Source organism: Monodelphis domestica, chromosome X (assembly GCF_027887165.1).
Source record: "Monodelphis domestica isolate mMonDom1 chromosome X, mMonDom1.pri, whole genome shotgun sequence".
Lineage (NCBI taxonomy): Eukaryota > Metazoa > Chordata > Mammalia > Didelphimorphia > Didelphidae > Monodelphis > Monodelphis domestica.
Window position 1 is genome coordinate 1,567,318 of NC_077235.1, and position 27,975 is coordinate 1,595,292.

The window sequence follows — 27,975 nt, forward strand, 5'->3', positions numbered from 1 at the left end:
CTCCAATGGAATGCCCCAGGGCTCTCCCCTTGATCCTGCATGGGCCAATCTTTGGATAATTGACATCGATGCCATATAGATGTATGTGTGTAGAAAGAGAGACAGAGAGGGAGAGGAAGAGACCCCAGGACCAAAGCCATCTTGCCTGGTTAGTGAAGTGGGTTCCACTTACTTAATGGCTAAAGGCCCCAAAGGTCAACACGTCAATGAAAACACACAAGTTTCCAAGCAAGTACAGGCTCGGAGAGGCCTTGTCTGAGGCCTTGAACTTGCTAGGAGTCAACAACATGCCGTGCCACTCATGGGCCAGGAGCAGAGAAAGAAGGACAAAAAAGGCAGAGTAGAGGCCACTCCAAGCAGGTCTTGCTTACGCCTAGAAGGTGGTCTGAAGGAACTGGGTGCAGGGCTCACTCTGAAAGGGGTCTTGGCAGCAGCTTCTAAGATCTGAAGGACCGTCATATGGAAGAAGGCTTAGATTTGTCCTTCTGGACTCCCAAAGGCAGAATTGGGTGGGGGGCTCAGCCTGGAGGTCAGCACTGAAAGTGGTCTCTGGGAGGCCTTGACTGCCCAGAAGAGGTGGTTGGTGCCCCTCCCCAAAGGATCTATCATTTGTTGAGCCGTTTCTAGGTAGGAAGACTCTTGGGAAGGTTGGCCAGATGGCCTCAAACAAGAAGTTTCTGGGTAACGCTAGAATATGGTGCCGTCAGGGCAAAGGCAACCCTCCAGTAGCCTGAGGAAAGGGCAGGCCCTTCCCCTTTCAAATGTCAGCTCTCCCAGGCCCTACACACAGGAGAAGCTTAAGGAAGGCCTGTTTTGTGGCTCAGCTGGAGGCAGAGCAATGCGGAGCGTGGGGCAGAGTGAGCACAAGGACAAGGGCTCAGGAGGCAGTTCGTGTTGGTGTGCTGATAGCACCTCTGGGTTCCTGGGCTCAGGAGCCCGATGCAGCAGACAGTAGAGGCGAGCACCCTCGTTCTTCTGAATTGAAATGAGAGGAAGAGTTGAGTCTGTCCAGTGAAGGAGAGAGGAGGAGGAGGGAGAGTTGAGGGGAGATGGGTGATCGATGGAGATGGGCTCGGGAGATGGGGGCCTCTCCATGGGAAGGGAGGGAAAGAGGGGCCAGAGGAAGTTTATTATTCTTCCCCCAGACCAATCGTTGACTCCCAAAGTATAGAATTCCAGCTCCTGAAGCCAGATGTGGCCCATTCCTGTTATCATGGAATATTAATCAGAGGGGCCCATGGGTAATTGGGGAGTTTTAATTAGAGGAATTGCCCTTGTAATAATAAGCAACCAAGGGGCTGGGGAAGTATCCTTAGCTCCAAGCCTGGGTGCTAGAGTCACACGGACCAGGGCTGGGGGCTGGGAGGGGAGGTTGGGGCCTGGGCTGAAGAATGGGAAAGGGGGTGGGGTTGGAAGCAGGCCTAAGGAATGGAGGGAAACTGGGGTGGGGAGGGGAGACATGAGGGTATGGGAAGGAGGAGACTGGGAACAAGATGGGCTGAGAGCCCGTCATTTGGCCTTTCCCCTTCTCATCAGTGGTCCCTCCTCATCCCCTGAGCTACTCCCCCCCCTTGTTGCTGGCCTTTGTTGCCTTCCTCTGGCCCACTCCCAGGCTCCATTTCAGACAGCCCTGCCCTGGGATGGGATGGGTACGACTGGCCAAGGAATCTTCTGCCAGAGTCAGCCCAGGGAAAAGGCCCAGGCTTTTAGCATCTCCCCAGGACACAGCCACTACCTGGGCAGTGCCATGAACGAGAAGCCCATAGTAGGTGCTTAATAATGCTCGTTTCTTTCCTTCTCCATGCCTGGCCCTTTGCCCTCAGACCTCCCTCCCTCTCTTCACTCCTTCTTGTTCCTGGACAAAGGGTTGGCTCCACCCATGGTGGCAGAAGGAATAGGAACCTTGGCTTGGCCTTTAGGGAATCTGAGTTCTGTCTTGGCTCTGCCACTCTGGCTGTGTGATCCTGAATAAGTCCTTTCCTCTCTGACCCTCCATTTACTGTAGGTGTGCAAAATAGTCTTTTGGGCCAGACCATCTCTAGTGACCCTTCTGCTTTGTGTTCCATGATGCTCTGAGCTGAAAGGAGGACAGGGTGGGGGGCCTTCAACAGAACTAACAGGAAGGCCCCGGGGTGCAGCCCTTATGCACCCAAACCCCTTTGGCAATTGGGTGGTTTATATGACTGCTGGAAATCAGGGGTTGTTCTCACCATCCGTACAGAATGCTCACGCCTGGGAGGCTGATATAGGAGCTACGAGCAGGGGCCATCTCCCTGAGAAACACACACACAGAGCGTCCAGAAGGGTCCCAAGGCTGGGAGGGCCTAAGTATCTCCTGCCACACCCCCAGCAGCTTCTTGACCATACTCTCCTGGGCCTAGCACGAGTGTAGCCCAGAGGGATCCTTGGGGACATGGGGACCAACTTCAGGGCGGTGGCCCAGGCCTTCGGGCTGGCTTGGTGTTCGCCAGGCATGAATCACGTTGGCCCCTTACCCACTCGGCCTATACTCTGCCACTTGCGTGCGCCAGTGCTGTCCAAGGAGCCCCTGAAAGCTGACCGCTTCTTCTCGGGTGTGTCTGGGAGGGTTCCCCAACCCTGCCCCCTGAGCTCTGAGGCTTCTGTGCTTTACGCACTTTTCCTGTAACATGAGCTGACTTGACAATCCCCATCTGCCAAGATATGGGCATTACTGGAGGATTTGGGGAGTTTGGGAAAACAAGACAGCATACTGGAAATAGGGCTGCGCCCAAAGACTGGCACCCAAGGAGGACAGAAACCGCCAGAAGAGAAGCTAGGCCAGTGGAGGACCAAAGGTCAATGGCTCTAGCCCCACGAGGTGGCTCTGCTATGTGAGTGCCCTTGGACAGGACGTGGGAACTTGGCGAGTGGCTCCACCGAGGGCAGCGGCTAGGCAGAGAGGAAGGCAGCTTCAATGGGCTGCCGCAGGAAAGCGTGGGGTCTTAAACCCAAAGGGACACAGCAGTCGGTTGTAGTGAAGGCTTTCATGATGTGGGCAACCTTTGGGACAGGAAAAAGCCCAAGGCCTGCATAGCAGGGGTAGCCTGCCAGCTCCCAGCAGATCCTTCTCTGCCCCAAACTTGGGCTTCTGGTGAGTGACGGTGCCCAAGGTCGGCTCAGGCCACACATCAGTCGAAAACCTGGGGTCTTCCCTCCCTGTCATGCTGCAGCCTTGCTCAGAGCAGTGGAAAGGCCCTGGGCTTGGCAGCCAGAGATTTAGGCTCGAGCCCTGGGCCCTCTGTCCCTTCAGTGAGTCAGCCTCGGCCAAGTCAATCTCTCTCAGTATTGCTTTCCTCATCTGTAAAATGGGGATGCTCAGCCCTGCACTGGCTGCTGCAGCAGACGAAAAGATGGTATGAGTAACCACATGAGGCTGAAGCACAAATTCCCAAGATGAAGAAAACCCCATGTCTGCCGCAAGCCTGAGGCCTACAGCTTTCTCTATCGGGCAGGATGGCTCAGCATGGCCTTGGGGGGGGGGGGCAGGGCTTGGGCATGGTGGCACTGGCAGTAGCTACCCTGCAACCATCCCAGACACCTAAGAGAGTCAGTTGGGGCCTTCACTCCTTCCTATGTGGGCTGTCCTCTTCCCTGTTCTGGTTGCTCTCCCAAATGTCAGGCAGGGAAGGGAGGAGCAGCAGCCCTGAGAGGAGGATCCTGCCTGCCTGGTCCCCATTTCAAGACAGGACAGGACAGATGGATGCCAGGCTGAGTCAACCTGGCATGCCAGTGTTCCCCTTGCAGCCCTTGGCTCTGCCCTGCCAGACAATGGGAACAGCATCCACTGCCAACAGGAATGCCGAGGCAAGGCCTGCCTCTCAGTACAACAGTCAGAACACTTCCTGGATACGGGTGCATCTGATCCCCCCAGTCCACCACTCAAGAGGTCACAGGGCCAACAACAGGGCAGAGCAGGCACCCCCCCCCCCCGGCTTTCTGACTGCCCCTAACAAGAGGCTTCACCCGGGTCACAGTCTGCTTACAGACTTCTCCCTAGGAACACCGACTCCAGGAGAAATGGGCAGGGCCTGACCCTTGCCCCACCCTGGAGGCAGATGGGATCTTGGGACCCCTCTAGTGCCAGTTCTCTCATCTGCTTTTTAGAAGGAAAGGTGGGCTTTGGAGGGCTTGAGCTCCTTCTGGCTGGGGCATCGGCAGGCCTCTCCTGAAGGTCCCTTCCCTTTCAAGCCGCTTCTCTTCTGCTGCCCTGAAACGCCTGGCCCAGAGAGCGCAGGGACAGAGCAAGATTCATTTCGGTTGGATGGGAAAGAAAGCTGGAGAGAGCGAGTTCCAGCCCAGGCCACGGCAAGTCCCGAGCAGCTTGGCAATTTGTCATTGTAGGTCCCTTTTGGCTTGGGCTCCCGACCCCTGTGCCCATATTCCCAAAGAAGAATAGAACCTGGCATCAATAGCACCTCCCTGCCTCCACCCCCATCCTCAGAAGTGCCAGTGATGACTGAGCCAATAAGTGGGCAAGAGGAACCCTGGACAGACTGTTTAGTGCCCACAATGGGTCCCAGGCTGGCTTATGCCAAGTGTTTGAGAGGAGCCTGCTGCCTGTTGGCCCCACACAGTAGGCAGACAGGGCCCAGCCTTGCCACTTTGAGACCTTATAGTTTGGGGGAGCAAAATGATCCAGGCCTCTCATGTGCCTCCTGTCCTGCTTGGCAGATGGTGAAAGCCAGGAGCTGGGGAGGGCCCAGGAGTTCAGCCTGATCTCTAAGGGCGTTCTCAGTACCAACTCAGAGCCATGCCACCATACCACCTGCCCTAAACACCTCAAGCTTCTCCTGGGGAAGGTAAGGGGCCCCACCCTCCCCTGGGAAGCACTCTCCCCACCTGACTCAGGCAGGAAGCTTTGGCCCAGCTGCCCTTTCTCCCCACCTTAGCACCAACTTCCATTGGCCAGATGGGGCAGGAGAAGCCAGGGTGGGGCAAGGCCCAAGGCTCAGCAGCCCAAGGGGACTGCCCCAAATCCTGTCAGCTCCTCCCTAAGCCAGACAGAATGGGAGAAGAGAGCCTCTCCTGTTTGTCAGGATCTCCAAGAACGGTATGTTCATCTTTGCCATGGCAGGGATCTGGCTCCCTCCCAGGTCTGGCTCTCAGCACTGGGCCCTGCCAATACGCTGGAGCCTATACTGTCCTCTGGCCCTGTGCGAGCCCCCCTCCCCAAAGCACATGCCTCTGAATGCCTGCTTTGCTTGGCCGAAAGCCCCGGAAGTGCCACATCTCACTCCTCTTTCCCAGGAGTGGAGGAGGTGGGCATAATCTAATAATCTAGACCTGTCGATTCGCTGCTGCCCAGGCACAGGCTGGAGAGTGGGGAACTCCCAGTCTCAGGAGCGGATGCAGGCCTGGAGAATCTCCTGAATACTACTACGTAGCCCAGCCACACAAAGGCTTGCAGATGGAAACAGGACAAGGGGACAAGTGACCGTTCCCAACGTGCCATCTCTGCTTCCCTTGCAGACACAAGCCAATGAGAAGCAAGAGAGCATGTTGTCTGGGCCCTGGAAGGCGAGCTTTGGTGGGGACCTCCTGCTTCACGATAGCTGGTCCTCAGGGGCTTGATGGGAGCCTGGCATTTCCTGTGGTTAATGAGCAGCCAGAGCTGGCCTCAGCCCCAGCTGGCACTGGGGAGTCCCTAGCCCAGGCTCAGCCCCACCCAAGAGCCTAGTTCCCAGGCTGTTTCCCTACTTCCTGCCCATGGGCTGTCCCGTCAGGCCCTTCCCAGTTTGGGCCCTTTCTTTCTAAGCCCCTCTCTCCGCTGCTGCCATCTTCCTTCTTAACCACCTCCAGCTGTGGGCCCCACCAATCACCAGGGACCCTGAAATGACTAGAGGCCTCGACGGATGTCCAAAGATCCCAAGAACTTTGGCTCTCCCTAGAACTCTCGGAGAGTTGACTCTCCAGGACCAGAACTGTTATTTCTCAGCGCCCATCGTTAGCAGCAGGGGACAAGCAAGGCTCAGGCCTTGGAAGGGCTCCCAGGCAAGGTGAACCTATCAAAGCCACCTCCCTCGACATCCCCTCAGATCAGTACTAGGCTGGGACACTCCCGATGGGCCAAGGCCACAGAGCTGCTCGCTCCTCGCTGGCTGCTGGAAGGGTCACAAAGGCCTGGGCAGCTTAGCGAGGGAGCACCCAGTGAGTGGTTCGCTCTGGGGTTCGGCCCGGCCAAACACCTCCCGGAGCCCAGCGAGTTCCCCGTGGCCCGCTGGCCCCTTCCCCAGGCACATCACGACACTGGCTTACACCCATTTCTCAGTGTGGTTAAGTTTTTTAGTTCTCTTTTTTTTTCTAAGAAAAAGCAACAAGAAAATAATTGTTTGTACAAAACATCTTTACAGGTTTTCTTCCAAAAAGACTAGTATTTACAGAAACAGAAACAAAGACACGAACTTCTGCCTGTAACATGGGGCTGGGGGACGGCTGGGTGCCCCACCCCAGCCCTGACTCATCCCTGGGGAGTGGAGGCCAGCCGAGAGGCAGAGGCAGGAGCCCCGGGGAGCCCAGACCCCACGGCCCCTCTGCTCCCTCCAGCCCCCAGCAGGGCAATGAGCAGGGGGGGCCCTGGGCAGCAGGCAGGCAGCAGGAGCATCTGTTCCAAGGCTGGAGGAACAGGGGGTGGGCAGAGCTCGGGCTTCTGGCTCACACACCTGCTACGGCTCAAAGAGGGTAGCAGAACCCCTGGGTTTGAGGAAGAGCGATGCTGAATGAGGGGGAAGGGGGAGAAGGGAAACTCCCAGTTCTCCAGGGCAAATAGCCACCTGTGCACCCCACCCCCAATGAGGTCACAATGCCTGCAGCTCTCCTGTTGCCCTGGCAACAGCCAATTAAGACACTAATTACCGTGAGAGTGAGGGAGGCAGGAGCTGCCCAAGAATCCCACAAGGAAGGGATTTGGGGAGGGGAGCAGAGGGTGGGATGATCCCCCCCAAAACCAAGCAGGGCCCTGGATTGTGCCTCTCAGGCCGCTCTTGTAGATGGGTGGGCTCCAGGCTCCACTTCCCGAGCTCCTCCACTGGCCGCATGGGGTGGCCAGCCCCGGCCTGACCCCGGCCAGAAACACCAAGGAGCTTAGCCAGAGAAATGTCACTCTACTCCATTGGAGCAGCTGGGATGGGACGACAGGCTGGGCCCGGGGCTCCCCTCACTGGCTTTCCTTTGTTCTCTTGGCCCCTTTCGCTTTTTCTTCAAAACACGACAAATTGACAGTTAAAACTGAGCAGAGTTCAAGAAAACCGTGGTGGCCAAAGGTAGGCAGAGAGTCTGGGGTGGGTGTGACATGGAGGAGAGGGCAGGGCCAGGTGCCAACTGCTATCCAATGTCCAGCCCTGCCACCAGCTGGGGAACGCCCAGGGAGCTGGCACCAGGGTCGAGGGGGTGCCCCGAAGGAGGCCAGAGGCCCAGGCAGGGCATGGGATGAGGAAGGCACAAGAACAGAGGGGAGAAAGGCAGGAGGGTGGTTCCCAAGGGCACCCTCCTGCCCTCTTACCCGCCCCTGAGACAGGAGGGCAGGGAATTCTAAAAGCCAAGAAGCTAAAAACCTATATACCCAAATCGGGGCCCGGCTGGCATGGGAAGGGTATGCCCGTCCAGGCTGGTGCCCATCGCTCGTGGCCCTCAGACCTTGTAGTAGATGTTGGCCGGGCTCTGGGGAGGCATCTCCTGGACGATGTAGACGGGGTGCCCGTAGTCCCCGCTCACCTTCTCGTAGTGAGGGCAATAGTTGTTCTCTGTAGTCCGTAAGGGGATGATGATGTCGCTGGGCTCTGTGCCCGCCGAGCCGCTGCCTTTAGGGCTGGCCAAGGTGCTGAGGGCCAGGGCTGCCGTCCGCTGCTGCGTGTGTTTGCGGTGCCGCTTCCGCAGCTTCAGGAGCAGTACGGTAAGGAAGATGACGAGGAGAAGGAAGATGACACAGCCTGCCCCGATGGCTGCAAAAACAGCCACTCGAGAGCTGAAGAAGCCGTCCGCTCCACTCCCAGCGCCACTGCTGCTACTGCTGGGGCTCTTACCATCCTGGGTCCCAGACTCTGTAGGTGGGGAAGGGAGACAGGATCAGGGCCAGGGAAGGAAGGAGGGTCAGAGAGAGAGGGAGACAAGTGCTTACAGGGGCCCAGGATAATGGCTCCTAGCAGTGCCCACAATGCCAGATGGCTCAGAGTCTGAGACACTTACCCCGTTTGCCACTGCTGTCATCACTAAAGGGGCCCCGCCCTCGGGGTGGCTGTGTGGCCACCTTGGCCCTGTTGTCTGCCTCCTTGCTTGGCCTGCTTGTGGTTGGCTGCTCAGGTACCACGGCGTTAGGATCTGGTGACATGGCAAAGAGAGGCAGGCCAAAGTCGAGGGGGCCCTTGCCATGTGATCCTCCTCCTCCCCTTCTCCCCCACCCCAGTCTCCCAGCCAAAAATCCACCCCCCTCAGAAAGGTCGGCCTCCTCACCCTGCTGGACCTTCATGACGATTTTCATGGTTCGAGTGTGGCATACGCCTCCCTCTCGGTTCTCTAGCCCTTCTAGGCTCCCATTGGACGTGGCTAGGGGAAACAGAGAAGGTGGGTCTCAGAGGCTGGGGAAGCCAGTTCCCACAAGGCCCGAGGGGACCAAAAAGGAGTCCTTCTGAACAACCTGAGGCAGGAGAACCTGGCCTATTCAGAAGCCCTGGGACGTCCCAGGAGAAAGAGCATGGAGAAGGGCAGCTGGGTGCCCGGGACCTTGTGCTACTCAGACGGCCTCTGGGGGAGACTCCCAGCTGGTCTTGGCTTCCAGGCCTTACTGCTCAGGGTGATGTGCAAAAATGAGAACGGGGTCCTCCCCCAAGCAGCTTCTACTCTTTGCTGCTGCCTGCCCAGCCACAAGGACAGAAGGATGGGATTTCTCCCACAACTGCCTTTGGCCTGGGCTTTCTCAGCAGCCAGCTGTGCCCGCCCCCAACCCAGCTCAAGCAGAGAAACTTGCCCTATGAGAAGGCACACCAAAAGGCTCCAACTGTGCCAAAGGGTCCAGCCAGCCAAGGCTTTTAGCCTCCCCCCATATCTCTTCTCAGAAGCCCCTGCAGACCAGCTGCAGATGACTCCATCAGAGATGCCGGAGAGAGGGCAGGAAGGTCGGGTCCTAGGCCTGACCAACTGGGAACTTGCTGCATGCCCTTGGGCAAATCACAGCCCAAGGAAGGGGGGTAAGTGGGAATGGCATCGCTCTCTCGGTTCCCCTCATTCGATTCATTCAGCACATTCTTACCTCCTCACAGCAGACACACAAGCCACCATCAGAGACTACCCCCTTGCTGCAGTGAGGGGAAGAGGGCCTAGGGACAAGGCCAGAGGGGAAGCAGACGGCCCCCGGGCAGAAGCCTTGTGTCCATGGTGAGAGGGGAGCTGGGGACAGGTCCGGGAGTCCAAGCTGGGCCTAGGGATGGCCCAACCAGCCAAGGGGGACAGCTACCAAAGGGACGATACAGGCAGACAGCCCTGCCCCCAGGGGAGAAGCCCCTTTCCTTGGCCCTGTACCAGCAGGGGAGCTAAGGCACTCACATGTAATATAGTAATCCTGCTGCCTCTGGAACTCCAGGCCCATGTGGTTGGGGCTGAACTCCTGGAACTTGATGGTAAATCGGATCTCCTGCTCAGGCTGGTTACAGGTGACCAGCACTTTGGGGTTCAGCACAGTGCTACAGGCCGCTGCCTGCTCCAGGCGCACCAAATAGAGCTTGTAGTATTCATAGGGCCGGCCGGCCTCTGCCCGTGGGCAGATGATGTCGAGCTTGTCACCAATCTTAGGGTAGATCACCAATCCTTCGCCACTTAGGAACCTGCCCAAGAGACAGGAAGTGGTGAGAACTGGGGTGTCCCAGTCCCCAGGATGAACAGGCCTTGGCTGGCTGGCAGCCTGCCCCAAGAGGAGACAGGAGGAGGCAGTGGGCCACGTTCACCTCTGGGAAGAGGGCAAGATTGTCAGCTTCCTTCACCTCCCCCAGGTGGGACATACTGCCCTAGCAGGTCATTTTTGGAGACAGGTGACGTGGCCAATGACCTGAATGCTAGTCAATGACCTCCAGAGTCTCTGGGCCTGGGGTTTTCCACGGGGCAGTGTGGCACCCCCCCTCCCCGCCCCACCTCCTGTCCCTTTGCTCATCCTCCCCCATTCCCCGCCTAAGGAGCCCAGCAAGCCCTCACCTGCCTTGGCCACCACCCTCTATGCTCCCAGCCAAGGGTGAGGAACCCTAATCTTCCCCCTCCATCTTCACCCGACAGCAAAGGCAGGGCATGGCCTGGGCCCAGAGGGTGGCCTGGTGGCAAATTTGATCCTGGAGTGCAGGGAGGGGTGGCTTCTAGCCATAAGCAAAGTCCAAACCTTCACTCCCCCCAGAAACTGATGGCCTATCTCTTGAGGCCCCTCTGCAGAAGTGCTCAGGCACTGGGATTCACAGCCCGGGAGCCCCAGATTCTCCTCCCTCAAGCCACTCTTACAGAGTAGCCTCACAAAGGAGGCCAGCCGCCACCCCCTGCCCTCCAGAGAAGAGGCAGGGGCTCTTTAGGGCACCCTCTGTCTGCTGCTCTCACTCCCTATTTCGGGAGCCCCTGGCTTTCTAGACCTGTCAGGGCCCACAAGGAATGCGCTTGATTCACCAGATACCTGGGAGGGCAGGAACAGGAAGTCCTGCTCCAGCCCCAAATCAGGCTGGGCACTGGGGGCAAGGGAGAGACAGAGCTGAGGAAGAGAGCCTCAACTAGCAACTGAGTGTTGCGCTCAAGGCTCATTTCAGGCCTCGAACTCAGACAAAAGGCTGCCTGCTCCCTGTGGATTCTAGGGATCTCTGGGTAAGTGGTACATGCTGGGGACTGGTGTTTCTGGTCTAGACAGAGCCGGAGGCCCAAGGCAAACAAAGGCCCACCAGCCTAAGCTGGGCGTTGGGCCACAGGGACGGGTGCAAGCACAGAGCTTGCAAGAGAGTTCCACAAGGAGGCCAAAACATAATCTGGGCCTTGAAAGGCCACCTGACCCAAATGCACCCTGTGCCTCATCTCAGAGAGGAAGGGGAGGGAAGACTGGGGCAGGGACTGCCACAAATGTCAGGCTAAGGAAGGCCCACTTTGTCCCATCAGCAATGGGGTCAGCAATGTTACCCAGCTGTGGAGTATGGGGAGGGGGAGGGAGGCATGACAGGGAGAATGAGGGGTGGCCAGCCCCATCCCTTACCCTGCCACTAAACTGTCCGCTTTGGGCCCAGGGCACCTGGCGCTAGATTACTACTCCCTGGATGGCTAACTCTGCTCCATCTTTCTCTTCATCCCCCAACATGCTTGCTGCCCTCCTTGCCCAGAGGCTCTCTTCCACATACAGCTGCCAGTGGCTTCCAAAGCCCCGGCTGGCTGTTTGCTAAACTCTCCTAGCTCCCTATTAGCTCCCTCTCCGGGGCAAAGCAGTTCCTGCTTGTTGGCATTTAAGCCCTTCTGAAGCTGCTGCTGATCTGCCTTCCCAGGCTGCCTAAAGTGACCACCCCATTCCCCACTCCTTAGGGTGCAGCCAGTCTGCCTCACATCATTTCCCATCTCCGTGGCTGCCCCCAAGCCTGCAATGCCCTGCCTTATCAGCCCTCGGTTCCTTGCTCCAATGCACTTTCTCCCAGCTGCCATCATGGGTCACGGTGGCACTTTGGACCCATTCCATGTAGACCTCTCCAGAACAGGTTCCCTCCCCAGCTAGGCTCTGAGCTCCCTGAGGCAGGAACTGCTCCCCTTGTGTCTTTGGCACACACCTAGCAGTGCCCGGCCCAGAGCAGGGTCACCTCCCTCCAGGTCCCAGCCCCAAAGAGCCACGGGGCAGGAGGAGCTCCCTCAGTTCACTCCCACGGCTGGAGAAGAGCTCCATGGCCTTCCTTCTCCTCCTCAGTGCATCCCAGTATCACCTTTGCAGGACTCAGCCTCCCCCCACCCCCATGACTGAGGAGGGCTTTCTGGCCCAGGCCACCCCCAGACAAAGCCCTTTTCTGGAAACTAAAGGGATTGACATGGCTCAGCAGGGAGCCTGGAGCAAGTTACCATGGTAACCCCTGAAGACTTCCCCCAGCCCCCCCATCCAGCCTTGATCCTGGTGGGCCCTAGGTCACCCCAGGGAACACCCCTTTTCCTCCCTACATGGGAACCAAAGTCCAGATGGTTTGGGGAGAACCAGACCTGGACAGTCTTGGGGTGGGGGAGGCCCCAGAAGCAGCAGCCCCCACCATAGAACAGGTGGGAGCTCAGGAACAAGCTTCGCCCCCAACTTGCACCCCTCCCTCAGAAGCCCACAGGGGCCAAAGGGATGCTGACAGTAGCCAGCCCAGTCGGCCTACAGGCTAGGAACAGACCCCAGGCACCGAACCCTGCTTCCAGAGTCTGGGCCTGCTCCCCCACAGAGGAGTCTCTTGGTCTCCCTAACTCTAGCCCAGTGGGGAGAGGCCACCCCCGTGTCCATTGCCAGGCCATGCTGCCCACTGGGGTCTAGCTTCCTGTTCTAGTTACCTCCCCAAGACACCAAGTCAGGGGAGCCATCTGAGGCCAGCAGAGGCACATGAGAAGCTGACCCAGGAGTCTGCTGCCTTTGCCTCAGCCCCAGCCCCAGCCACTGGGCTTAGCTACCATTCCTACAATATGGCAAGCTGGGGGAGGGGGTTGGGGACAGCAAGTTCTGTTGTTGCCATGTATACACACAGGCTTGGGCCTTGTCCTACCTGGAAGGCACAGCGTGAGATACGTGAAGAGGGAGAGAGAGAAGGAGAGGGGAGAGAGAGGGAGGGAGAGAAAGAGCGAGAGCAAGCAAGAGAGAGAGAGCGAGACAGACAGACAGACAGAGACAGAGACAGACAGAGAGAGAGAGACAGAGAGAGGGAGGCAGAGCGAGAGCAAGAGAGGGGGGGAGAGACAGAGTCAGAGAGAGGGGGAGAGAAAGGCAGAGAGGAGTGAAAGAGAGGAAGAAAGAGGGGAGATAGAGGGAGAGAGAAAGAGAGAAAGAGAGAAAGAAAGACTGAGGTAGACAGAGAAAGAGACAGAGAGAGAAAAGGAGAGGGACGGAGGGAGAGAGAGACAGAGAAAGAGGGAGGGAGGGAGGGAGGGAGGGAGAGAGAGAGAGAAAGAGGGAGAGAGAGAGACAGAGAGGGCTGACCGGCTACTGCCCAAAGGTGTCTCCCAAATTCAAGTGCCGTCTACACCTCGGTCTTCTGCCAAGTGTCAATGAGGGCTTGGAACAGATCAGGGCTGGGGCTGCTGAAATCCGCCCGGGTCTGTAGCTTCTCGGACAGCCAGCCAGCCACCTTCCAGCCAGGGGAAGAGTCATTAGCCATGCCATCAACAGGGGCTCCCTGCTTCCTGTTGCCCTGGGCTTGGCTGTTGGTGGCGAGGAGAAAGGGGGGAGGCCGAGACCCCCACTGGCACCTGGAGCCCCAGCAGCAGCTCTCTGGTCAGGGTCCCGTAGCTGTTCCTGCCCAAATGGCCACCAGATGAAGCCGGGAGGGGGCAGTGGGAATTCAAGCCCTGCGGTCTGGCTCCAAACAGCACCAGGAAGCTTTCCATGGAGGAAGGGGGATGGGACAGCAAGGGAATGCAGAGACCTCAAATGAAGCAGAAGCAGCTGCAGTAGGTTAAGCAACACCCCAAGGCTGGGGTCCCTTTTCTAACCCAAGTTTCCCATAAGAGGGTTCTGTAAGAAAGTCTGCAACAGAATCCTTCCTGTGTCTTCACAGGACAGCCGGGGGAGCCCATGAGCCCTGGTCAGCTGGCCTTGCAGAATCTACCCTGGAGCCAGAGGCCATGCGAGGAGACTCTTGGGGGGAAAGCCCTGGCAGCCAGGGCCTGGCAGCACCTTGAGTCAGCCCCTGCTGGCCCTCCAAAGCAGGGCCCTAAAACCTGGAAACAGAGAGCCCCAACCCTTATTGATTCTGATTTTTTCCCAAGGAGGAAGCAATTAATACAGGAGCTGGGAAAGGAGTGGGGGCTACCTGATACAGCTGAGAGACTAAAAGCTAGGAGGAAAGGGGGGGGTGTAGAGACAGAGGAAAGAGGGAGAGGGGGAGAGGCAGAGAGAGAGGAGAGAGAGAGAAGGAGAGAGAAAGAGGGAGGGAGAGAGAAACGGAGAGGGAGAGAGACAGAGAGAGAGAGAGGAGAGAGAGAGAGAGAGAGAGAGAGAGAGAGAGAGAGAGAGAGAGAGAGAGAGAGAGAGAGAGGGAGAGACAGAGACAGAGAGAGACAGAGACAGAGACAGAGAGAGAGAGAGAGAAAAGGAGAGAGAGAGAGGGAGAGGGAGGGAGAGAGAAGGAGAGGGAGGAAGAGAGAGGGAGACAGAGACAGAGACAGAGAGAGAGAGGGAGAGAGACAGAGAGACAGAGACAGAGAGAGGGAGAGAGACAGAGACAGAGAGACAGAGACAGAGAGAGGGAAAGAGACAGAGACAGAGAGAGAGACAGAGAGACAGACAGAGAGAGAGAGAGAGAGAGAGAGGGAGGGAGAGAGAGGGAGGGAGAGACAGAGACACAGAGACAGAGACAGAGAGAGAGACACAGAGAGACACAGAGAGAGAGAGAGAGAGAGAGAGAGAGAGAGAGAGAGAGAGAGAGAGAGAGAGAGAGAGAGAGAGAAAGAGAGGGGGGGAGAGGGAGGGAGAGGGAGGGAGGGAGAGGGGGGGAGATGGAGGGAGAGATAGAGACAGAGAGACAGAGAGAAGGAGAGAGAGAGGGAGAGAGAGAAGGAGAGGGAGGGAGAGAGAGGGAGAGAGAGGGGGAGAGAGAGGGGAGAGAAGGAAAGGGAGAGAGAGACAGACAGAGGGAGGGAGGGAGGGAGAGAAAAAAGGGAGCAGAAGAATGGATAGAGGGAGGGGGAGAAGAACACAGGCAGGCAGGTAGGGCTGGGAGAAAAGTGCCGGTATGTGTGAGAAACAAAAGGATGGGAGAAAGAGGCAGAGGAGGTGACTAAGTTAGGGAGAGTGTGGACGGGGAGGGGTGAAGCACTCGGAATGAACGGTGTTTGTGGGAGAGAGAGCAGGGTTGGCTCAAAGAATGTCAGGGAGTAGCAGCCTATAGACCAGCAGCAGCTCCGGCCCTCACTGCCAGCACCTGCCCGAATTGCGGCCGCTCTCAACCAGGGAATGACAACTCCCACATTTCCTTGCTCTGCCGGTATGGTGGGGTCTCTTGATTTCGGAGGGTTGGGGTATTAGAAGCAGAGGGGCGGAAGAGCCCCAAGACCCTTTCTCTCCTAACTGGGGCGCTCTGTGCCCTCCCAGTTCGAGACCCAAGGAGCCAGCTGGGTTGGCCTTTCCCGCCCATCCCCCCACTCCCACGCATGGGTGTGAGTGAACCCCAGATGCCTAAAGGCAAAGGATCTCCAGTCCCCATCCTGTCCCATCCTGCTCAGCCGCACCCCCCCCCCCCACATACCAATGTGCTTAGCAGTTGCTCTCCTGCCCAGGTCCTGGCCGCCGAGCCCCGGGCCGGGGGTCCGGCTAGCCCTGTGGCAAAGAGCACTTCGGGGCTCCAGAAGGGAAATCCAAAGCCTTTCTAGGGCGGCCAGCCATGATCAAGGGGGGCAGCCCCCTCAGAAGTGGCCCACCTCTGCATCGCCCTCAGCGCACACTAGGTGCTCAGCGAAGGCGGGAGGGCCCTGGGAGCCAGCACCGGAGGGAACGAGCGGGGCAGCTTCTGGTTGAAGGGACCCCTTGAGGTTGTACTTTTAAAACTGGGAAAGTGGAGAAAAGTTCGCCAGAGGCAGGAAGAGCCGCTGGATGCGGCGGGGGTGGGGTGGGAGCAGAAGAGTAGAGAGCATCGAGAGCTGCGGTCCTCTGCCTCGGGACCAAAGAAAAGGGAGCCTCGAAGCCCCCCACCCCACCTCCCGCCCCGCTGTTCCCTCTCCAACGCAAAGAAAGCCCCAGGCAAAGGTGTGGTGGAGGGAAGGGAGGAGGAGACAGCCAAAAGGTCCCCCCTACGCCCCCCCCCCCGCCCGGGGCCTCCCTTCCTCCAGAGCGGGGGGGGGGGGGGGGGGCGCACAAAGGCAGCGGGGCGGAACAACGACCCGGGCTGGGGGTGGGGGGGGCTCGCTGGGGCGCCCCCTCCCTTCGCCGTCGCCCGCCTTTGTGAGCTCCGAGCGGCGGCACCTCCCTGGGCCCCCGGCCGCGAGGAGAGAAGAAGAGGACCAAGAAGGCTGGGGAGGGGGTGGCGATGAAGGAAGAAAGGGAGAGCGGAGAGAAAGGGGCAGAGCGGGCCTGCCCCGCCCAGCCCCGCTGGACCCGGAGGGCGCCCCAGCCAGGGGGCTCCGCGGTCGGATAAGAGGCCGGGGCGAGCCCCAGACATGCCGACAGACAGACAGACAGACAGACAGACAGACAGACAGACAGACAGACAGACAGACAGACAGACAGGCCGGCGTGCGGCCAGCCTAGCAGACCGACAGAGGGGCGAGCAGCGGGCAGCCACTTACTTGGGGTTGAGGGAGCTCCAGGACACGGGCTCCAGTGTCTTGGGCAGCGGCGTGGCGAGGCGGCAAAGCGCCAGCACGAGCCCCAGCAGCCACTTGCCCCCGGCAGAGCGCAGGCCGGGCCGGGCCATGGTGCCAGGCTCCGTCCTCAAGCGCTCAGAGCCCCCGACTCCCTCCTTGGCTCGCTGGCTCGCCGGCCCCTCAAGCGGGTGGGTAATTCGCTTTCTCCCTCGCTCGCTCGCTCGCTGCGGGCTCGGGTCAGTTCAGTCGCCCATGGCCCGCCGCCCGTCCCGTCTGGCCCCGATCCCGATCGCGATCTCGATCCCGGCGCCGACTCTGGCTCTGCCCTTCGGGCCGGCCGCTGCTCCCCACAGCGGTCCGGTCCGGCCCGGCCCCAGGCGCCTGGCTGGCTGATTGGCTAGCTTGCTGGCCGGCTGGCTCGGACCCGGGCCGTCCGCGACGGCTGTTCCCTCAGCCGCGCCCGGGGGCAGCCTGTGCCGCCTCCACGGCGGGCCGGGGCCGGAGCCGGAGCCGGGGCCGGGGCCGGGGCCGGGGCCGGCGGGGCCCGCCCATCAGCTCGCTCGCTCGCTCGAGGGGCGGCGGGGAGGGCCGGAGGAGGGTGATGCGGGAGGGCGGCGCGGCGCGGGCCAAGGCGAGGCGAAAGGCGGGCGGGCGGGCGGCCGGCGCGGAGCGGCGATCGGCGGACGACGAAGGGCTATGGGCGAGAGAGCGGCGCACACGACTGCCACAGCGCCCCAGGTCGCACAGACTCCGCTCTCTCCGGGCTCCGCTGGCTACTCTCCCGCTCAGGCGGACTTCGGGGCAGCCCCGGCCCTGTTGGCCAATGGAGAGCCTCGGCGCCGGGGTCCTCGCCCTAAACCACGCCTCCGAAGAGGGAGGGAGGGAGGGGGCGGGGAAGGAGCTGGGTTCTTGGGCGCCGCGCAGGCAATGCCAGCAGGTTGGAGAGAGCGCCCAATGCCGGCGTGGGCACCGGTCTGGCCCATCGGGCGGCTCTGGGCAGCGCTCTCCCCTGTCGGGCGCCGGCCTCTCTGCCCCTGAGGCTTGGAGGCGGGGGCAGAGAGGGGTGTGGCGCGGCACCCGCGGGGCTTCCCGCTCATTTCTATTAGCCAGCAAAAGTCTCCACTGGCATCTGTATTCGGAGCACCCACTCGCTGGGTGACCTTGGGCGAGTCTCTTCCCCTTTCTTGACACCTGATTTTCCTCTACTGTAAAACGAAGGAGTTATGACAGAAATTATTTCTGTCCCACAAGAAATGAGGTCCCACAAGGGAACGTCACCCCGGGATCCCAAGTCCCTTCCCCAGCTCCGGGCCTCAGTTTCCCCCTCGGTGATGTGAGCGAGGGTTCTTAACTGGTCGTGGGTAGATGTCAGAGCGTCCGTCCACGAAGGTGGGCGAGGGGAAGGTCGCCTGTGTTCACTCCCCTTCCCTTTCACTAGGAATGAAAATGGAAAAAGGAGGGGGGAGGTTCCGGGCAGGGGCTTGTCCGCCCGCTCCCCCAAACTTTCCGAAAGAGCCTTGGCACCAACGGGGGCGGGGGCAGGGCGCAGCTAGACCTGTCATCTTCGATTCTAAATCCCCGGCTCTGGCTCTGTTTCCACCTCGGTGAGGTGCGGATAAGTTCCCCGAGGTGGACCTGACAGACTCTGGGTGCTCCACCACCCGCCTCCGCCCAGGAGTGGAGGCAAATCGCGATTGGCCCTCCCAAGGCCAGCCGGCCGCAGAGGATCGATCCCAGGCTGGGCTACCAAAAGCCAAGCTCCAGGCTGGGGTGGCTGTGCCTGCCCAGACAACTGGGACTTCCGGGGATCCCTTCCCTCGGGCTCCTCTGGGGCCAGGCCAGGCCCCCCTTCCCCACCGGCCCCCCATGTGCCTTTGTGCGGGCCAACACTGTCACCTGGAGGGCCGCCGGAGAACTGCAGGTGGGAGCGATTTGGGGGACCCTCAGGAAGGAGCTGGGGAAAGAGCAGCCCCCTGAGTCAGTGCCTGCCTAGATGCTCAGGACTCAGGCCGCTGCCCGGACCTGAGGACGGCCACGGAGTAGCCCCATGGAAGTCCTCAGGAATGGAGAGCTGCCTCTCCCCACTAGGGGCCAACTCTGCATCTTCCCAGGCAAATGGGCGGCACAAAGTCCATGCACCGGAGCCCAAGGCCAGGAGGTTGGAGGCCCTGGGGGTGCCTGAACACGAAAAGAGGGGCTGGCGGCTCAGCCCACAAGGGGAAGCCTCCCAAGCTGCAGAGCCCTCCCTACTCAACTACTGTGCCACCCGAGTGCCTGGAACCCCAGCCAGTGCCAGGGAAGTTCCCTTGCAGATACCCAGGCCTGAGGAGGGCAGCACCAAGCTCCAGTGGCCTCAGAGGGCGGGGCATGGCCTGCCTGGGGGCCTGGAACTGGGGCTTTAGCACAATGCAACAGGCTGAAACCCCAGCGGTCTCCAGCCCCACTCGGGGAGGCCTGTCTCCCTCTCCCTCCTCTTACCACCATATAGTGATTAAGGGCCCCGAGGGTAGGCAAAGGAGCCAGGAAGTTGAGTTTTCTGGGGGATGCAGGCTCTCCCTCATTCCCAGATGGGACAGCCTGCTTCCTCCCTTCCCAGATACTGCCCCGACACACACACACACACACACACACACACACACACACACACACACACACACACACACACACACACACACACACACTGTCTCTCCTTCACCTTGGCATCCAGGGCTGCCCGATTTGGCCCAGCAATGACCTGGGCTGCCTGGCCTCCCTCCCTCACCTGGTTGGGCAGTCTCTACAGGCCTTCTGTCCTCTCCTCTGAGGGACACTCGCTCAGTCAGAGATGCTGTGTTGGAGGCTCCTCCTGCTTCTTTTTTTAAGCCCTCGCCTTCCGTCTTGGTATCAATACTGTATACTGGTGCCAAGGAAGAAGAGTGATAAGGACTAGGCAATGGGGGTCAAGTGACTTGCCCAGGGTCACCCAGCTGGGAAATTCCAAGCCAAATTTGAATCCAGGACTTCCTGTCTCTAGGCCTAATTCTCAGTCCATTGAGCCACCCAGCTGCCCCCTGATTGGTTCCTCTTTGTATCATCCTCATTTGACACACTACTTGGCACATAGTAGGTGTGCAACAAATGTTTGTTAATTTTTTTAAGGCCAGGGTCACCCAGCTGGGAAGTGTCTGAGGTCAGATTTGAACCCAGGACCTCCTGTCTTTAGGCCTGGCTCTGCTCCTCCTGCTTCTGGGAAGGGGAACCTCAAGCTTCCTGCGGGCAGGGACTAAATCTTATTGGACATTGCCCTGAACCCAGCCAGCATGCCTGGCTGAACAGACAACTTAGATCTCCACTCTGCCCTGCTGTGTCTTGGCAGCCTGACTCGCCAGGATACCCATAGTCTCCATTCTATGCCCTGAACCCAACACAGACACCCGGCCGAATGCAGCGAGGCCTCATGACCAGGCCTGACCTATATCCACACAGATGACTAATAGGGCCTACCCGAATTCACTAGCCTGCCTGCTCTCTACCCCCTTTAGCTCTTCTGGACAAGCTGTCTCCAGCCAAGCGTCAGGCGGGCCATCGCTCCCTCCCCAACTCGAGCTAAGCAGTGTGCCCTCAGCTGTCTTAGATGCCCCTAACAGAAAAAGCAGGAAAAGTAGGGGCCCCAGCCCCCCAGGAGTGGGCTGTCTGCTGGGCCAGTTAGGGAGGGTGGGCAAAGCTTGAAGCACCACCCCACTTTCCACCTCAGGGCCACAGGCCACCAACAGAGGCTGCCACGAGTGAACGAAACTCGTGCATCAAAGGGCCCTCTCACCAGGGGCTCAGCTCTCCTGGGCCCTGGCCTACTGCTCCTCTGGAGCAGGCCCACCCAGTGCCAGGGTTCAAAGAATCCCAGAGATGGAAGGTCCCTTGGCACTGCTTCCTACCTCTAAGCAGGAATCCCTGCTACGACCCACCCCGACAGGTGCTCATCTGCCCTCCAGCCTCCAACAAGATCCATCATTTCCTTTCTGGCAACTCCCCTCTGTGACTCCTGGTTCTGCCTGGTTCCGTTGGGGCCAAACAAGCCCAGTCCCCTAACTTGTAGAGGAAAATGGGGCCCACAGAAGCCAAGTGACTTGCCCAGGATCACACAGTGAATTTACTGGCTGCCTTTTTCTGCTCCCTGTCAAATGCTCCAGAGTGGGGGCTGAGAGAGGGGAGGACTGGAGCTGCCACTCTAGAACTAGAAGCCGGTGAGGGGGGCAAAAGTGAACCAGAACTGAGGGGACCTGAAATAGGGCAACAGAGACCAGTGAGCAAATGTGAGGCCAAAGGCCAGAGGGCAGCTCTCTGTGGGGTTCCTTTCAGCTTTGGTCTCTGTTCCAGGCTCCTGTGTGCTACATGATATGACATAGGATGGGGGGCTGTCACCAGAGGCATCAGCCGAGTTCCCCCTCCACAGGCCAAAAGCACCTGTGTGTGTGCCTCTGTCTCTCTGTCTCTCGGTCTCTCTCTGTCTCTCTCTGTCTCTCTCTCTCTCTCTCTCTCACACACACACGCACACACACAGAACCACCTTCCGTGCATGCCCTGAGGAAGACAATGAAGGAGAGCAGGTCCTAACTAGTATCCTGGCACCCCAGCCCATCTGTTGCTGCCATCATTGCTGGGAACGTGCAAGGAAATGGAGCTCGTCCGTCAACGTCACAGGAGCGGAAGCCTAGCAGCTGCTCCCACCTTTCAGCCGCCCAGCTCTGAGGCCCAGTCCTCCCAAGTAGGGTGACCCCAGAGGAGGGGCAGACCAGAGACTACTGCAGCAGTCCAGGCGACAGGTGATCAGGGCACGTGCCAGGCTTCAGAAGCTGGCCTGCTGGAGAGAGAGAAGGCGCTGTGATGGGTGAGCCCAAGTGAGGCCCAAGTTCAGGAAGCCAGACACTGATGAGCACGAAAGTTGGGGAAGAGGGAGTTTGGGGGTGGCAGGGTCACGAGTTCAGGTCAGACCATGGAGACTTTATGAAGTGTCCAAAAGCCAGTTGATGAGACAAGCCCAGGTGATGCATTAGAGCTGGATATATGGGATGGAGCTGGGAATCGTCCACAGAGAGAGAACACAGAGGAGACAGAGAAAATCCAGGAAACCAAGAACTCCAGGTCCATTTCTAGAATTCCTCACATTGCGGCTAACTTGAAGCTTTCACACAAGACCCAGCAGAGGGCATACTGGAATCCCCTGGGCAATTGGAACAGACTTACGTCTGCCATTATTTAGCTTCTTTGAAAGGCCTTCAAGGAACTGGAGTTCTTCCTCTTCGGGCTGAAGTCTGAATTCAGCACAGACGACCACTACAGGTCCAGGAAGAGCATCACAGATGCAACCATGCAGGCCCAAAGGCTCTGAGCCACTGGTCTGGCAATGGTACAGGAAGGAGCCAAAGCTCTCCATGACATATGGTTGAAGTATAGCTGAGAGAGTGAGAGTATTCCAGCAGATAGCATGCCAACAGCATGGAGGAACTTCCATGGTTTCACTGAGCCAACCGTCTCTGCACATCACTAGTGGCTAGAGCAGAGGCAGGTGGAAGACCACAAGAAGCAATAGGCGCCAAGAAATAGGGTGCCGATACTAAAGGACTCCCCTTCAGTTGAGGTGATGGCAGAGACTGGACTGAGTAACAAGGTGCCATAGCCGATTATGAATGGGATCAGCTACTCCTCGGTCCAAGGCCATGAAAGCATCGAAGGATGACTCTGGGAGCGGGAATCAAGGACAGGACGTGCCAAAGCCAGGAAGAAACCAATTAGTCTGACTCCAGGTGGCAGCTGTCACTGAGAAGTGTGAGATGGACCCACTCTGTTCAAAGAAAAGCACACAGTGCAGCTTTGGAAGACGAGACCAGCACGAATTCACAAGCCTTTGGAATTTGTCTGTGGTCACTGGCTTGGATGTGCTAGAAGGAGCTAGAGAGCAAGAGCAAAAAAGTCTTAAGTGGGTATGTACCGGGTCAGTTGATCAGGCATCCCAACCAGGAACCAGCAAGCTGCCAGAACTAGCTGTTCCAGAGCAGTGGGACAAAGATTTCTCAGGGCCTGGACTCCCTGCCAGGTCTGGGACAACGGGGCTGCTGAAAGCCATAAGCTGCCCACAGAAATGCTGCTTTTGGTAGGTCAGCTGTTTCCACTGCACACTGGTGAGCATGTGAATGAGTTCCTTTGAGGCCGGAACAGAAATCACAGCAGAGTCAACGGACCCACAGAACCATTAGCGATGCCCCTGGGTTACACCCTCTCTGCCAGTGTTCAAGTGAGAGCTAAGGCTACCTGTCCACTTGTACTTTGGAGTCTCGGAACACTGCCAGCCAGTTCATCTCTCCACTGGGAGAAGCCTCCCCATCAGCCGTGACTTCAGGTCCAAAGAGCTCTGCCGGAAAGAAACGGCTAACTGGATGATGTCCGAGTTTATTGTCAAGGACAGAGGCCTGTCGAAAAACCTGGATGTTAGAGGGACCCACACATTGGCAGATGACAAGTAGCAGAAAGCTATTCCATAGCCTAGTTGTGGAGGTCCTGGGCACCTCGCCTGTTTGCAGCCTAGCCCCAGAGCCTGATGGGGACCCTGTAAAGACACTTCACCTTGAGCCCTTCTGAAGAAAGTCTAGACATGAACCAAACCAAGCCTTGTTTAGGGCCCTCCTAGACTAATCTCAGGAAGGGCAAATGAGCCAGGGAGCAAGCCTGCCTCTCACTTTGGAGTCAGCCCCCCACCCCCACCCCGGGACATAAGCCCAGCCCATATGATCCCGGAGCTCGAGCCTCTCCATGAGAAGAGGATGCTCTTTCCCCTTTTAAGTTTAAACTGACATCTTTCCCCATACGTTTGCCTCGGTCTTTTATTCGAGGAGCTTCCCTGCCTTCCCTCCCTTCCTTCCTCTCCCCACACACTGAGAAGGCAAGAAAAACAAAATCCACTACAAATCTGTATCCATGCCCAAAAAGAAAGAAAAGAGAATATGTCACAACCTGCACTCTGAGTGCACCAACTGTCTGTCTAGAAGTGGGCAGCACATCCTGGGGAATCGTCGGGGGCCATTGCACTGATCAGAGTTTCCAAGGCTTTCCAAAGAGGATTCTTTGCAAAATGTTGCTGTCTTTCTTGAACATTTTCTCCTGCTTCAAATATCACTTTTCAAGGGGTTTTTAGGCTTGTGGGTTACAGAGGCAGAATGGGGGCTGTAGGAAATCCTATAGCTCTGCAGGAGTGGGGTTTCTGTCACTGGAAAGCTTTTTTTAGTTTTTTACATTTTATTTTCCCAAATACACATAACAGGAGTGTATGGGGTGCTCAGGGAGGAGTAATATCTTTGGTATGGAGGGCTTGTCATGCCCTCCTAGGGCAGCTCTCCAGCCTCTGACCCTCACCTGACACCCAGCTCTCACTTGTGGCTCCCAGTAGCTGCTAGCATGTGGCAGCGGCCACACCCCGGGCAACGGCTTCGACAGGCCGGCTAAACCTTGTGAGGGTAGCCATCGGGTCGTCGACCCCTGGTGAACCAGGGCTTTGCTCACCCAGCATGTGAAGACTGCTTCGGCGGAACAGACAGAAGAAACCAACAAGAAGGTTCAACGGCTGAGAGGGCGACGCAGCAAAGCACTGTGGAGTGCTCAGGGCGTGTTGGAGCACAAAAGACAACACGGCCATCCAATGCAGCTGAGGAAGTCTCCAGGTGTAATGACTTTTTGTGCCAATGGGCCCAGGCTTCCAACGCTGAGAGAGCGGGACTGTCTCTGTGCATTGACTTTTCCACTTAAATCTTCATGCACAAGTGTCTTTGTGCACAAAAACACACAAAGACAATCGTCATCCTCGGTTACCGAGAGACTACGACCACACGTAACAATAATCTTCGACGTATGTTTTCCAAAATTCTAAGATCCAAACCATCTCCTCCACTCAGAGACAGTAAGCAATGTAATCTGGGCCATACATGTATGTGTATCATCACGCAAAACACTTCCATATTGGTCACTGTGGCAAAAGCATACTCATACAAAACCCAGATCCCCCAATGAAGCCATCAATACACTAACGTGAAAGATAGGTAGTCTGCTTTTGATCCGCAGCCATCGATCCACCAGTTCTTCCTCGGGAGCTGGAGAGCATTCCCTGTCACAAGTCTTTCAGGATGGTCCCACTTCCCAGTACTGCTGAGAGTAGCCGAGTTTTCACAGTGGATCACTGCCCAAGATGACCATCACTGTGTACAGCATTCCCCTGGTTCTGCTCATTTTGCTCTGCATCAGTCCACAGAGGTCTTTCCAGCTTTTTCTGAAAGCCTCCTGTTCCCCCTAGCTTCTAGCAGCACAATAGCATTCCATCACCAACAGTTTGTCCCCAGTTGCAGGACATCCCCTCACTTTCCAAATCTTTGCTACTACAGAGAGCTGCTATTAAGACTTTGTTCAAGTAGGTCCCCCCCTTTTAGGATCTCTTTGGGATACAGGCCTCATTGTCACCTGAAATCTTTAAGCAGAGGTTGGATGGCCACCTGGGAGGGATGTTTTTGAGAGCAGATGAGAAAACTCAAATGCCAGATATTCTGTGACAGTCCCCTGGCCTCCATGCGCTTGTGGTGCTGGAGATCACCTTCATATGTGGCTGTTCTGAGAGTGACCTCAGACTGGAGGCATCTTCAATCCATAGCTCACGTGCTCCACCCAAAACACCTCTTTCACTAGCCAACATGGCAAGAAAAGGCATTTAATGAAATGACACCACAGCTACTTCACAAGATGATTCCCAACCAAACTGGGGCATACTCTCCCACAAGTTCCTATACCACCAGCAGAGGAGGGTACATGAGCCTGGGCCATGTATAGCCAGAGAAGATGGATGGTAGGGGAATCCATGAAGGAGAATGTGGACACACATCACCCATGACCAGGGAATCTGTGTGGCTGGGGAACACACTGGGCTAGAGAAATCATACTCCTAAGGTGGCATCCCTACCTGAACCCTCCCCTGCCCCAGCCCCAAGACTGTTTCAGCTCCTTTGTCATTCCTGCCAGCTGTACCCAGCCAGCTCAGTAAAGGAGCCCAAAGGCATTGCAATCTGCCTCAAGGACTGGCCTTTTCAGTGGCTTCTCACGCACTATTCTCTCCACCTAAACTCTTATAACCTGCCAGTTGGCATCTGGTTAGCCAGGCAGGCTGAGCCGTCAATCACTCCCTGGGCCAGAGGACCCGCTGTTGCATGCCTAGGGGATCTGCTCCCCTTTCCCTTGGTATGGGCCAAGCAGTACCCATGTCACTCACCCTCCCTTCTGAAGGCCTGCTTTTCCTTCCAAACCCAATATGCCGTGCTCTCCCCGAACGAGAGAAGGGAGGAGGAAGCAGCCTGACTCTTCCCCGACTTCAGAGGCTTTTAGTAACTGGTTTTAAAACTAGGGCTATCTAGATTTTCAGTGCTTTTGCCAATATTATCATTGTAACAATCCTAGTATCCCATTTCGCTCTTCCAGCCCTACTCCCAGATCTAGTCACTCCCACATTTGGACCGAACACTTGGTCTCTGAAACTGGCAATATCCTTTCTCTCTTCCATACATGACCAACAAGCAAACTCTAACAACCCTAACAAACAGCTCAGTGAGCCCAGTGCCAGGCTCATCGAAATCACTTATATACTAGCTAGACTTCAGCTATCCACCCTCCTTTGTCTCTCTCTTTTACGGTGACCTAAGCTTCAATTTGGTGCTACAGCAGTTAGAAGGCTGAGCCTAGACTCAGGAAGATCTGAATTCAAATCCAGCCTCAGACACTTACTAAATGTGTGATCTTCGGCAAGTCACTTCACCCTGCCTGCCTCAGTTCCTCATTTGTAAAATGAGCTGGAGAAGAAAATCTTGTACCAGTATCTGTGCCAAGAAAACCCCAAAGGAGGTCAGGAAGAGTTGGACACAAGTGAAAGGACTGACTGGCCAGAAAAACAAGCTCCTAGAGATCAACTGCTTCCCTCTCCCTCTAGCTTGCCTGGCTTCTGTGGTCTTCTGCCCACAAGCACCTTTACCAAAGGTGGGGAAGAATGAGTTTGGGAGCTTAGGCCAGCCCACTCCAACAGGCAGGGTCAGGCTCGTGAATCACTGTCCCCCATGAGGGTGGCCAAAAGGCTTGTGGTATTCTGCCACGAGGGCAGAAACATTTGCAGGACTTTGCAAAATCAGGCCCAATACACTTGATCTCTCTATAAAGACACACCACAAGCATGAAAAGAGATGCCAAGAGCACGCTGTTTGTCCCAGCTGAGGGTCTGCCGTCTGGGTGAGAGCTGTGGGGCCTATGTGCTCGTGGCAAGTGGGAGGATGCACTGCTCAAAGCCTCCAGGCCTTGCTGAAGGGCTGCCCTAGTCATATTAGGGAAACAGTTCATCCCTTGTGCCATTTTCAAGACCAGGGACATGACTGGGTGCTTCCAAGGCTAAGAGAGAATGTTCTCACTCTAAATGGAGTGCAGATATTGATTGCATTGCATCGCCTTAGGGTGGGGGTGCGTGTGTGTTTTCAGAGCGGTCCGTGTGCCCAGTGTCCAAGTTTCTCAGAACAGTGTCTGACTGTTCTGGTATTTCATCTCTCCCTCAGGTGCCAAAAGCTACCAACTTTATGCTGCCTTAATAGTATGAACTGCTTTTCTCCTTAAACCGCCTCTTCTTATCTGCAGCCCTCCCAGAAGGTCACTAAATGTTTCTTCTTGCTCCAGGAAACTACTGGAGTCTTGGAGCCAAAGTGGGCCTTGCACACCAGAAGGCACCATTAGAACACTGATGGGACTCCAAAGGGGGCTTGGGAGGGCGGCAGGGTGTCCTAGAAATCTGTTGGGCTCCATGGAGATTTTCCAGTGTTCCCAGATTCAAACGAATGTTTTAAACAGAAATTTTGTATGTGGCATCAAGAGAATGAAGACAGGAAAATGGGGTATAATCGGAGAAACACCAAGAGCCGGAGAAGAAAATAGTAACAGTTCACATCAAATGCAGCAAGTCAGAGGAGCTCTCCTCTGCCTCCATGAGGAACCAGAATACGTGCAACGGGGCAGTTCCCTTGTGCTCCATTAGCTCTTCTGTGACAAGACAATCTAGCTGTCCCTACCTAAGCAGGATGAATTGGAGTAGGGAGAAAATGAGGCAGGCAGACCCCTAGCAGATACTACCGTAATCCAGGCAGGAGGTGATAGAGTCTAGGCTAAGGTGGGGACAGTGTCAGGGGAGATAAGGGGGCAAATTCACGAGTGATGGTGCAGGGGGCAGCTACACAGCTCAGCAGATAGTGTGGCAGGCCCAGAGAGGGAAGGTCCTGGGTTCCAATCTGACCTCAGACACTTCCTAGCTGGATGACCCTGGGCAAGTCCCTTCACCCCCATTGCCTGACCCTCACTGTTCTGCCTGGGAACCAATACACAGTATTGACTCTAAAACAGAAGATGAGGGTAAAAAAAAGAGTGATGCTAGAGAGGTGAAATCCACAGGCAAGAACT

General features: G+C 57.2%; 1 protein-coding gene across 1 annotated transcript; it reads right to left on the reverse strand.

The window, feature by feature from the left end:
• Positions 1-6,281: 6,281 nt before the first annotated feature.
• On the reverse strand, positions 6,282-16,925 carry EFNB1 (ephrin B1). Its single transcript, XM_056809620.1, has 5 exons — positions 16,468-16,925; positions 9,556-9,833; positions 8,467-8,559; positions 8,203-8,334; positions 6,282-8,057 (listed from the first exon to the last, which is right to left on the reverse strand). Exons 1-5 carry the CDS (start codon positions 16,593-16,595, stop codon positions 7,648-7,650), a joined length of 1,041 nt encoding a protein of 346 aa, XP_056665598.1. The 5' UTR covers positions 16,596-16,925; the 3' UTR covers positions 6,282-7,647.
• Between the last annotated feature and the right edge of the window lie 11,050 nt (positions 16,926-27,975).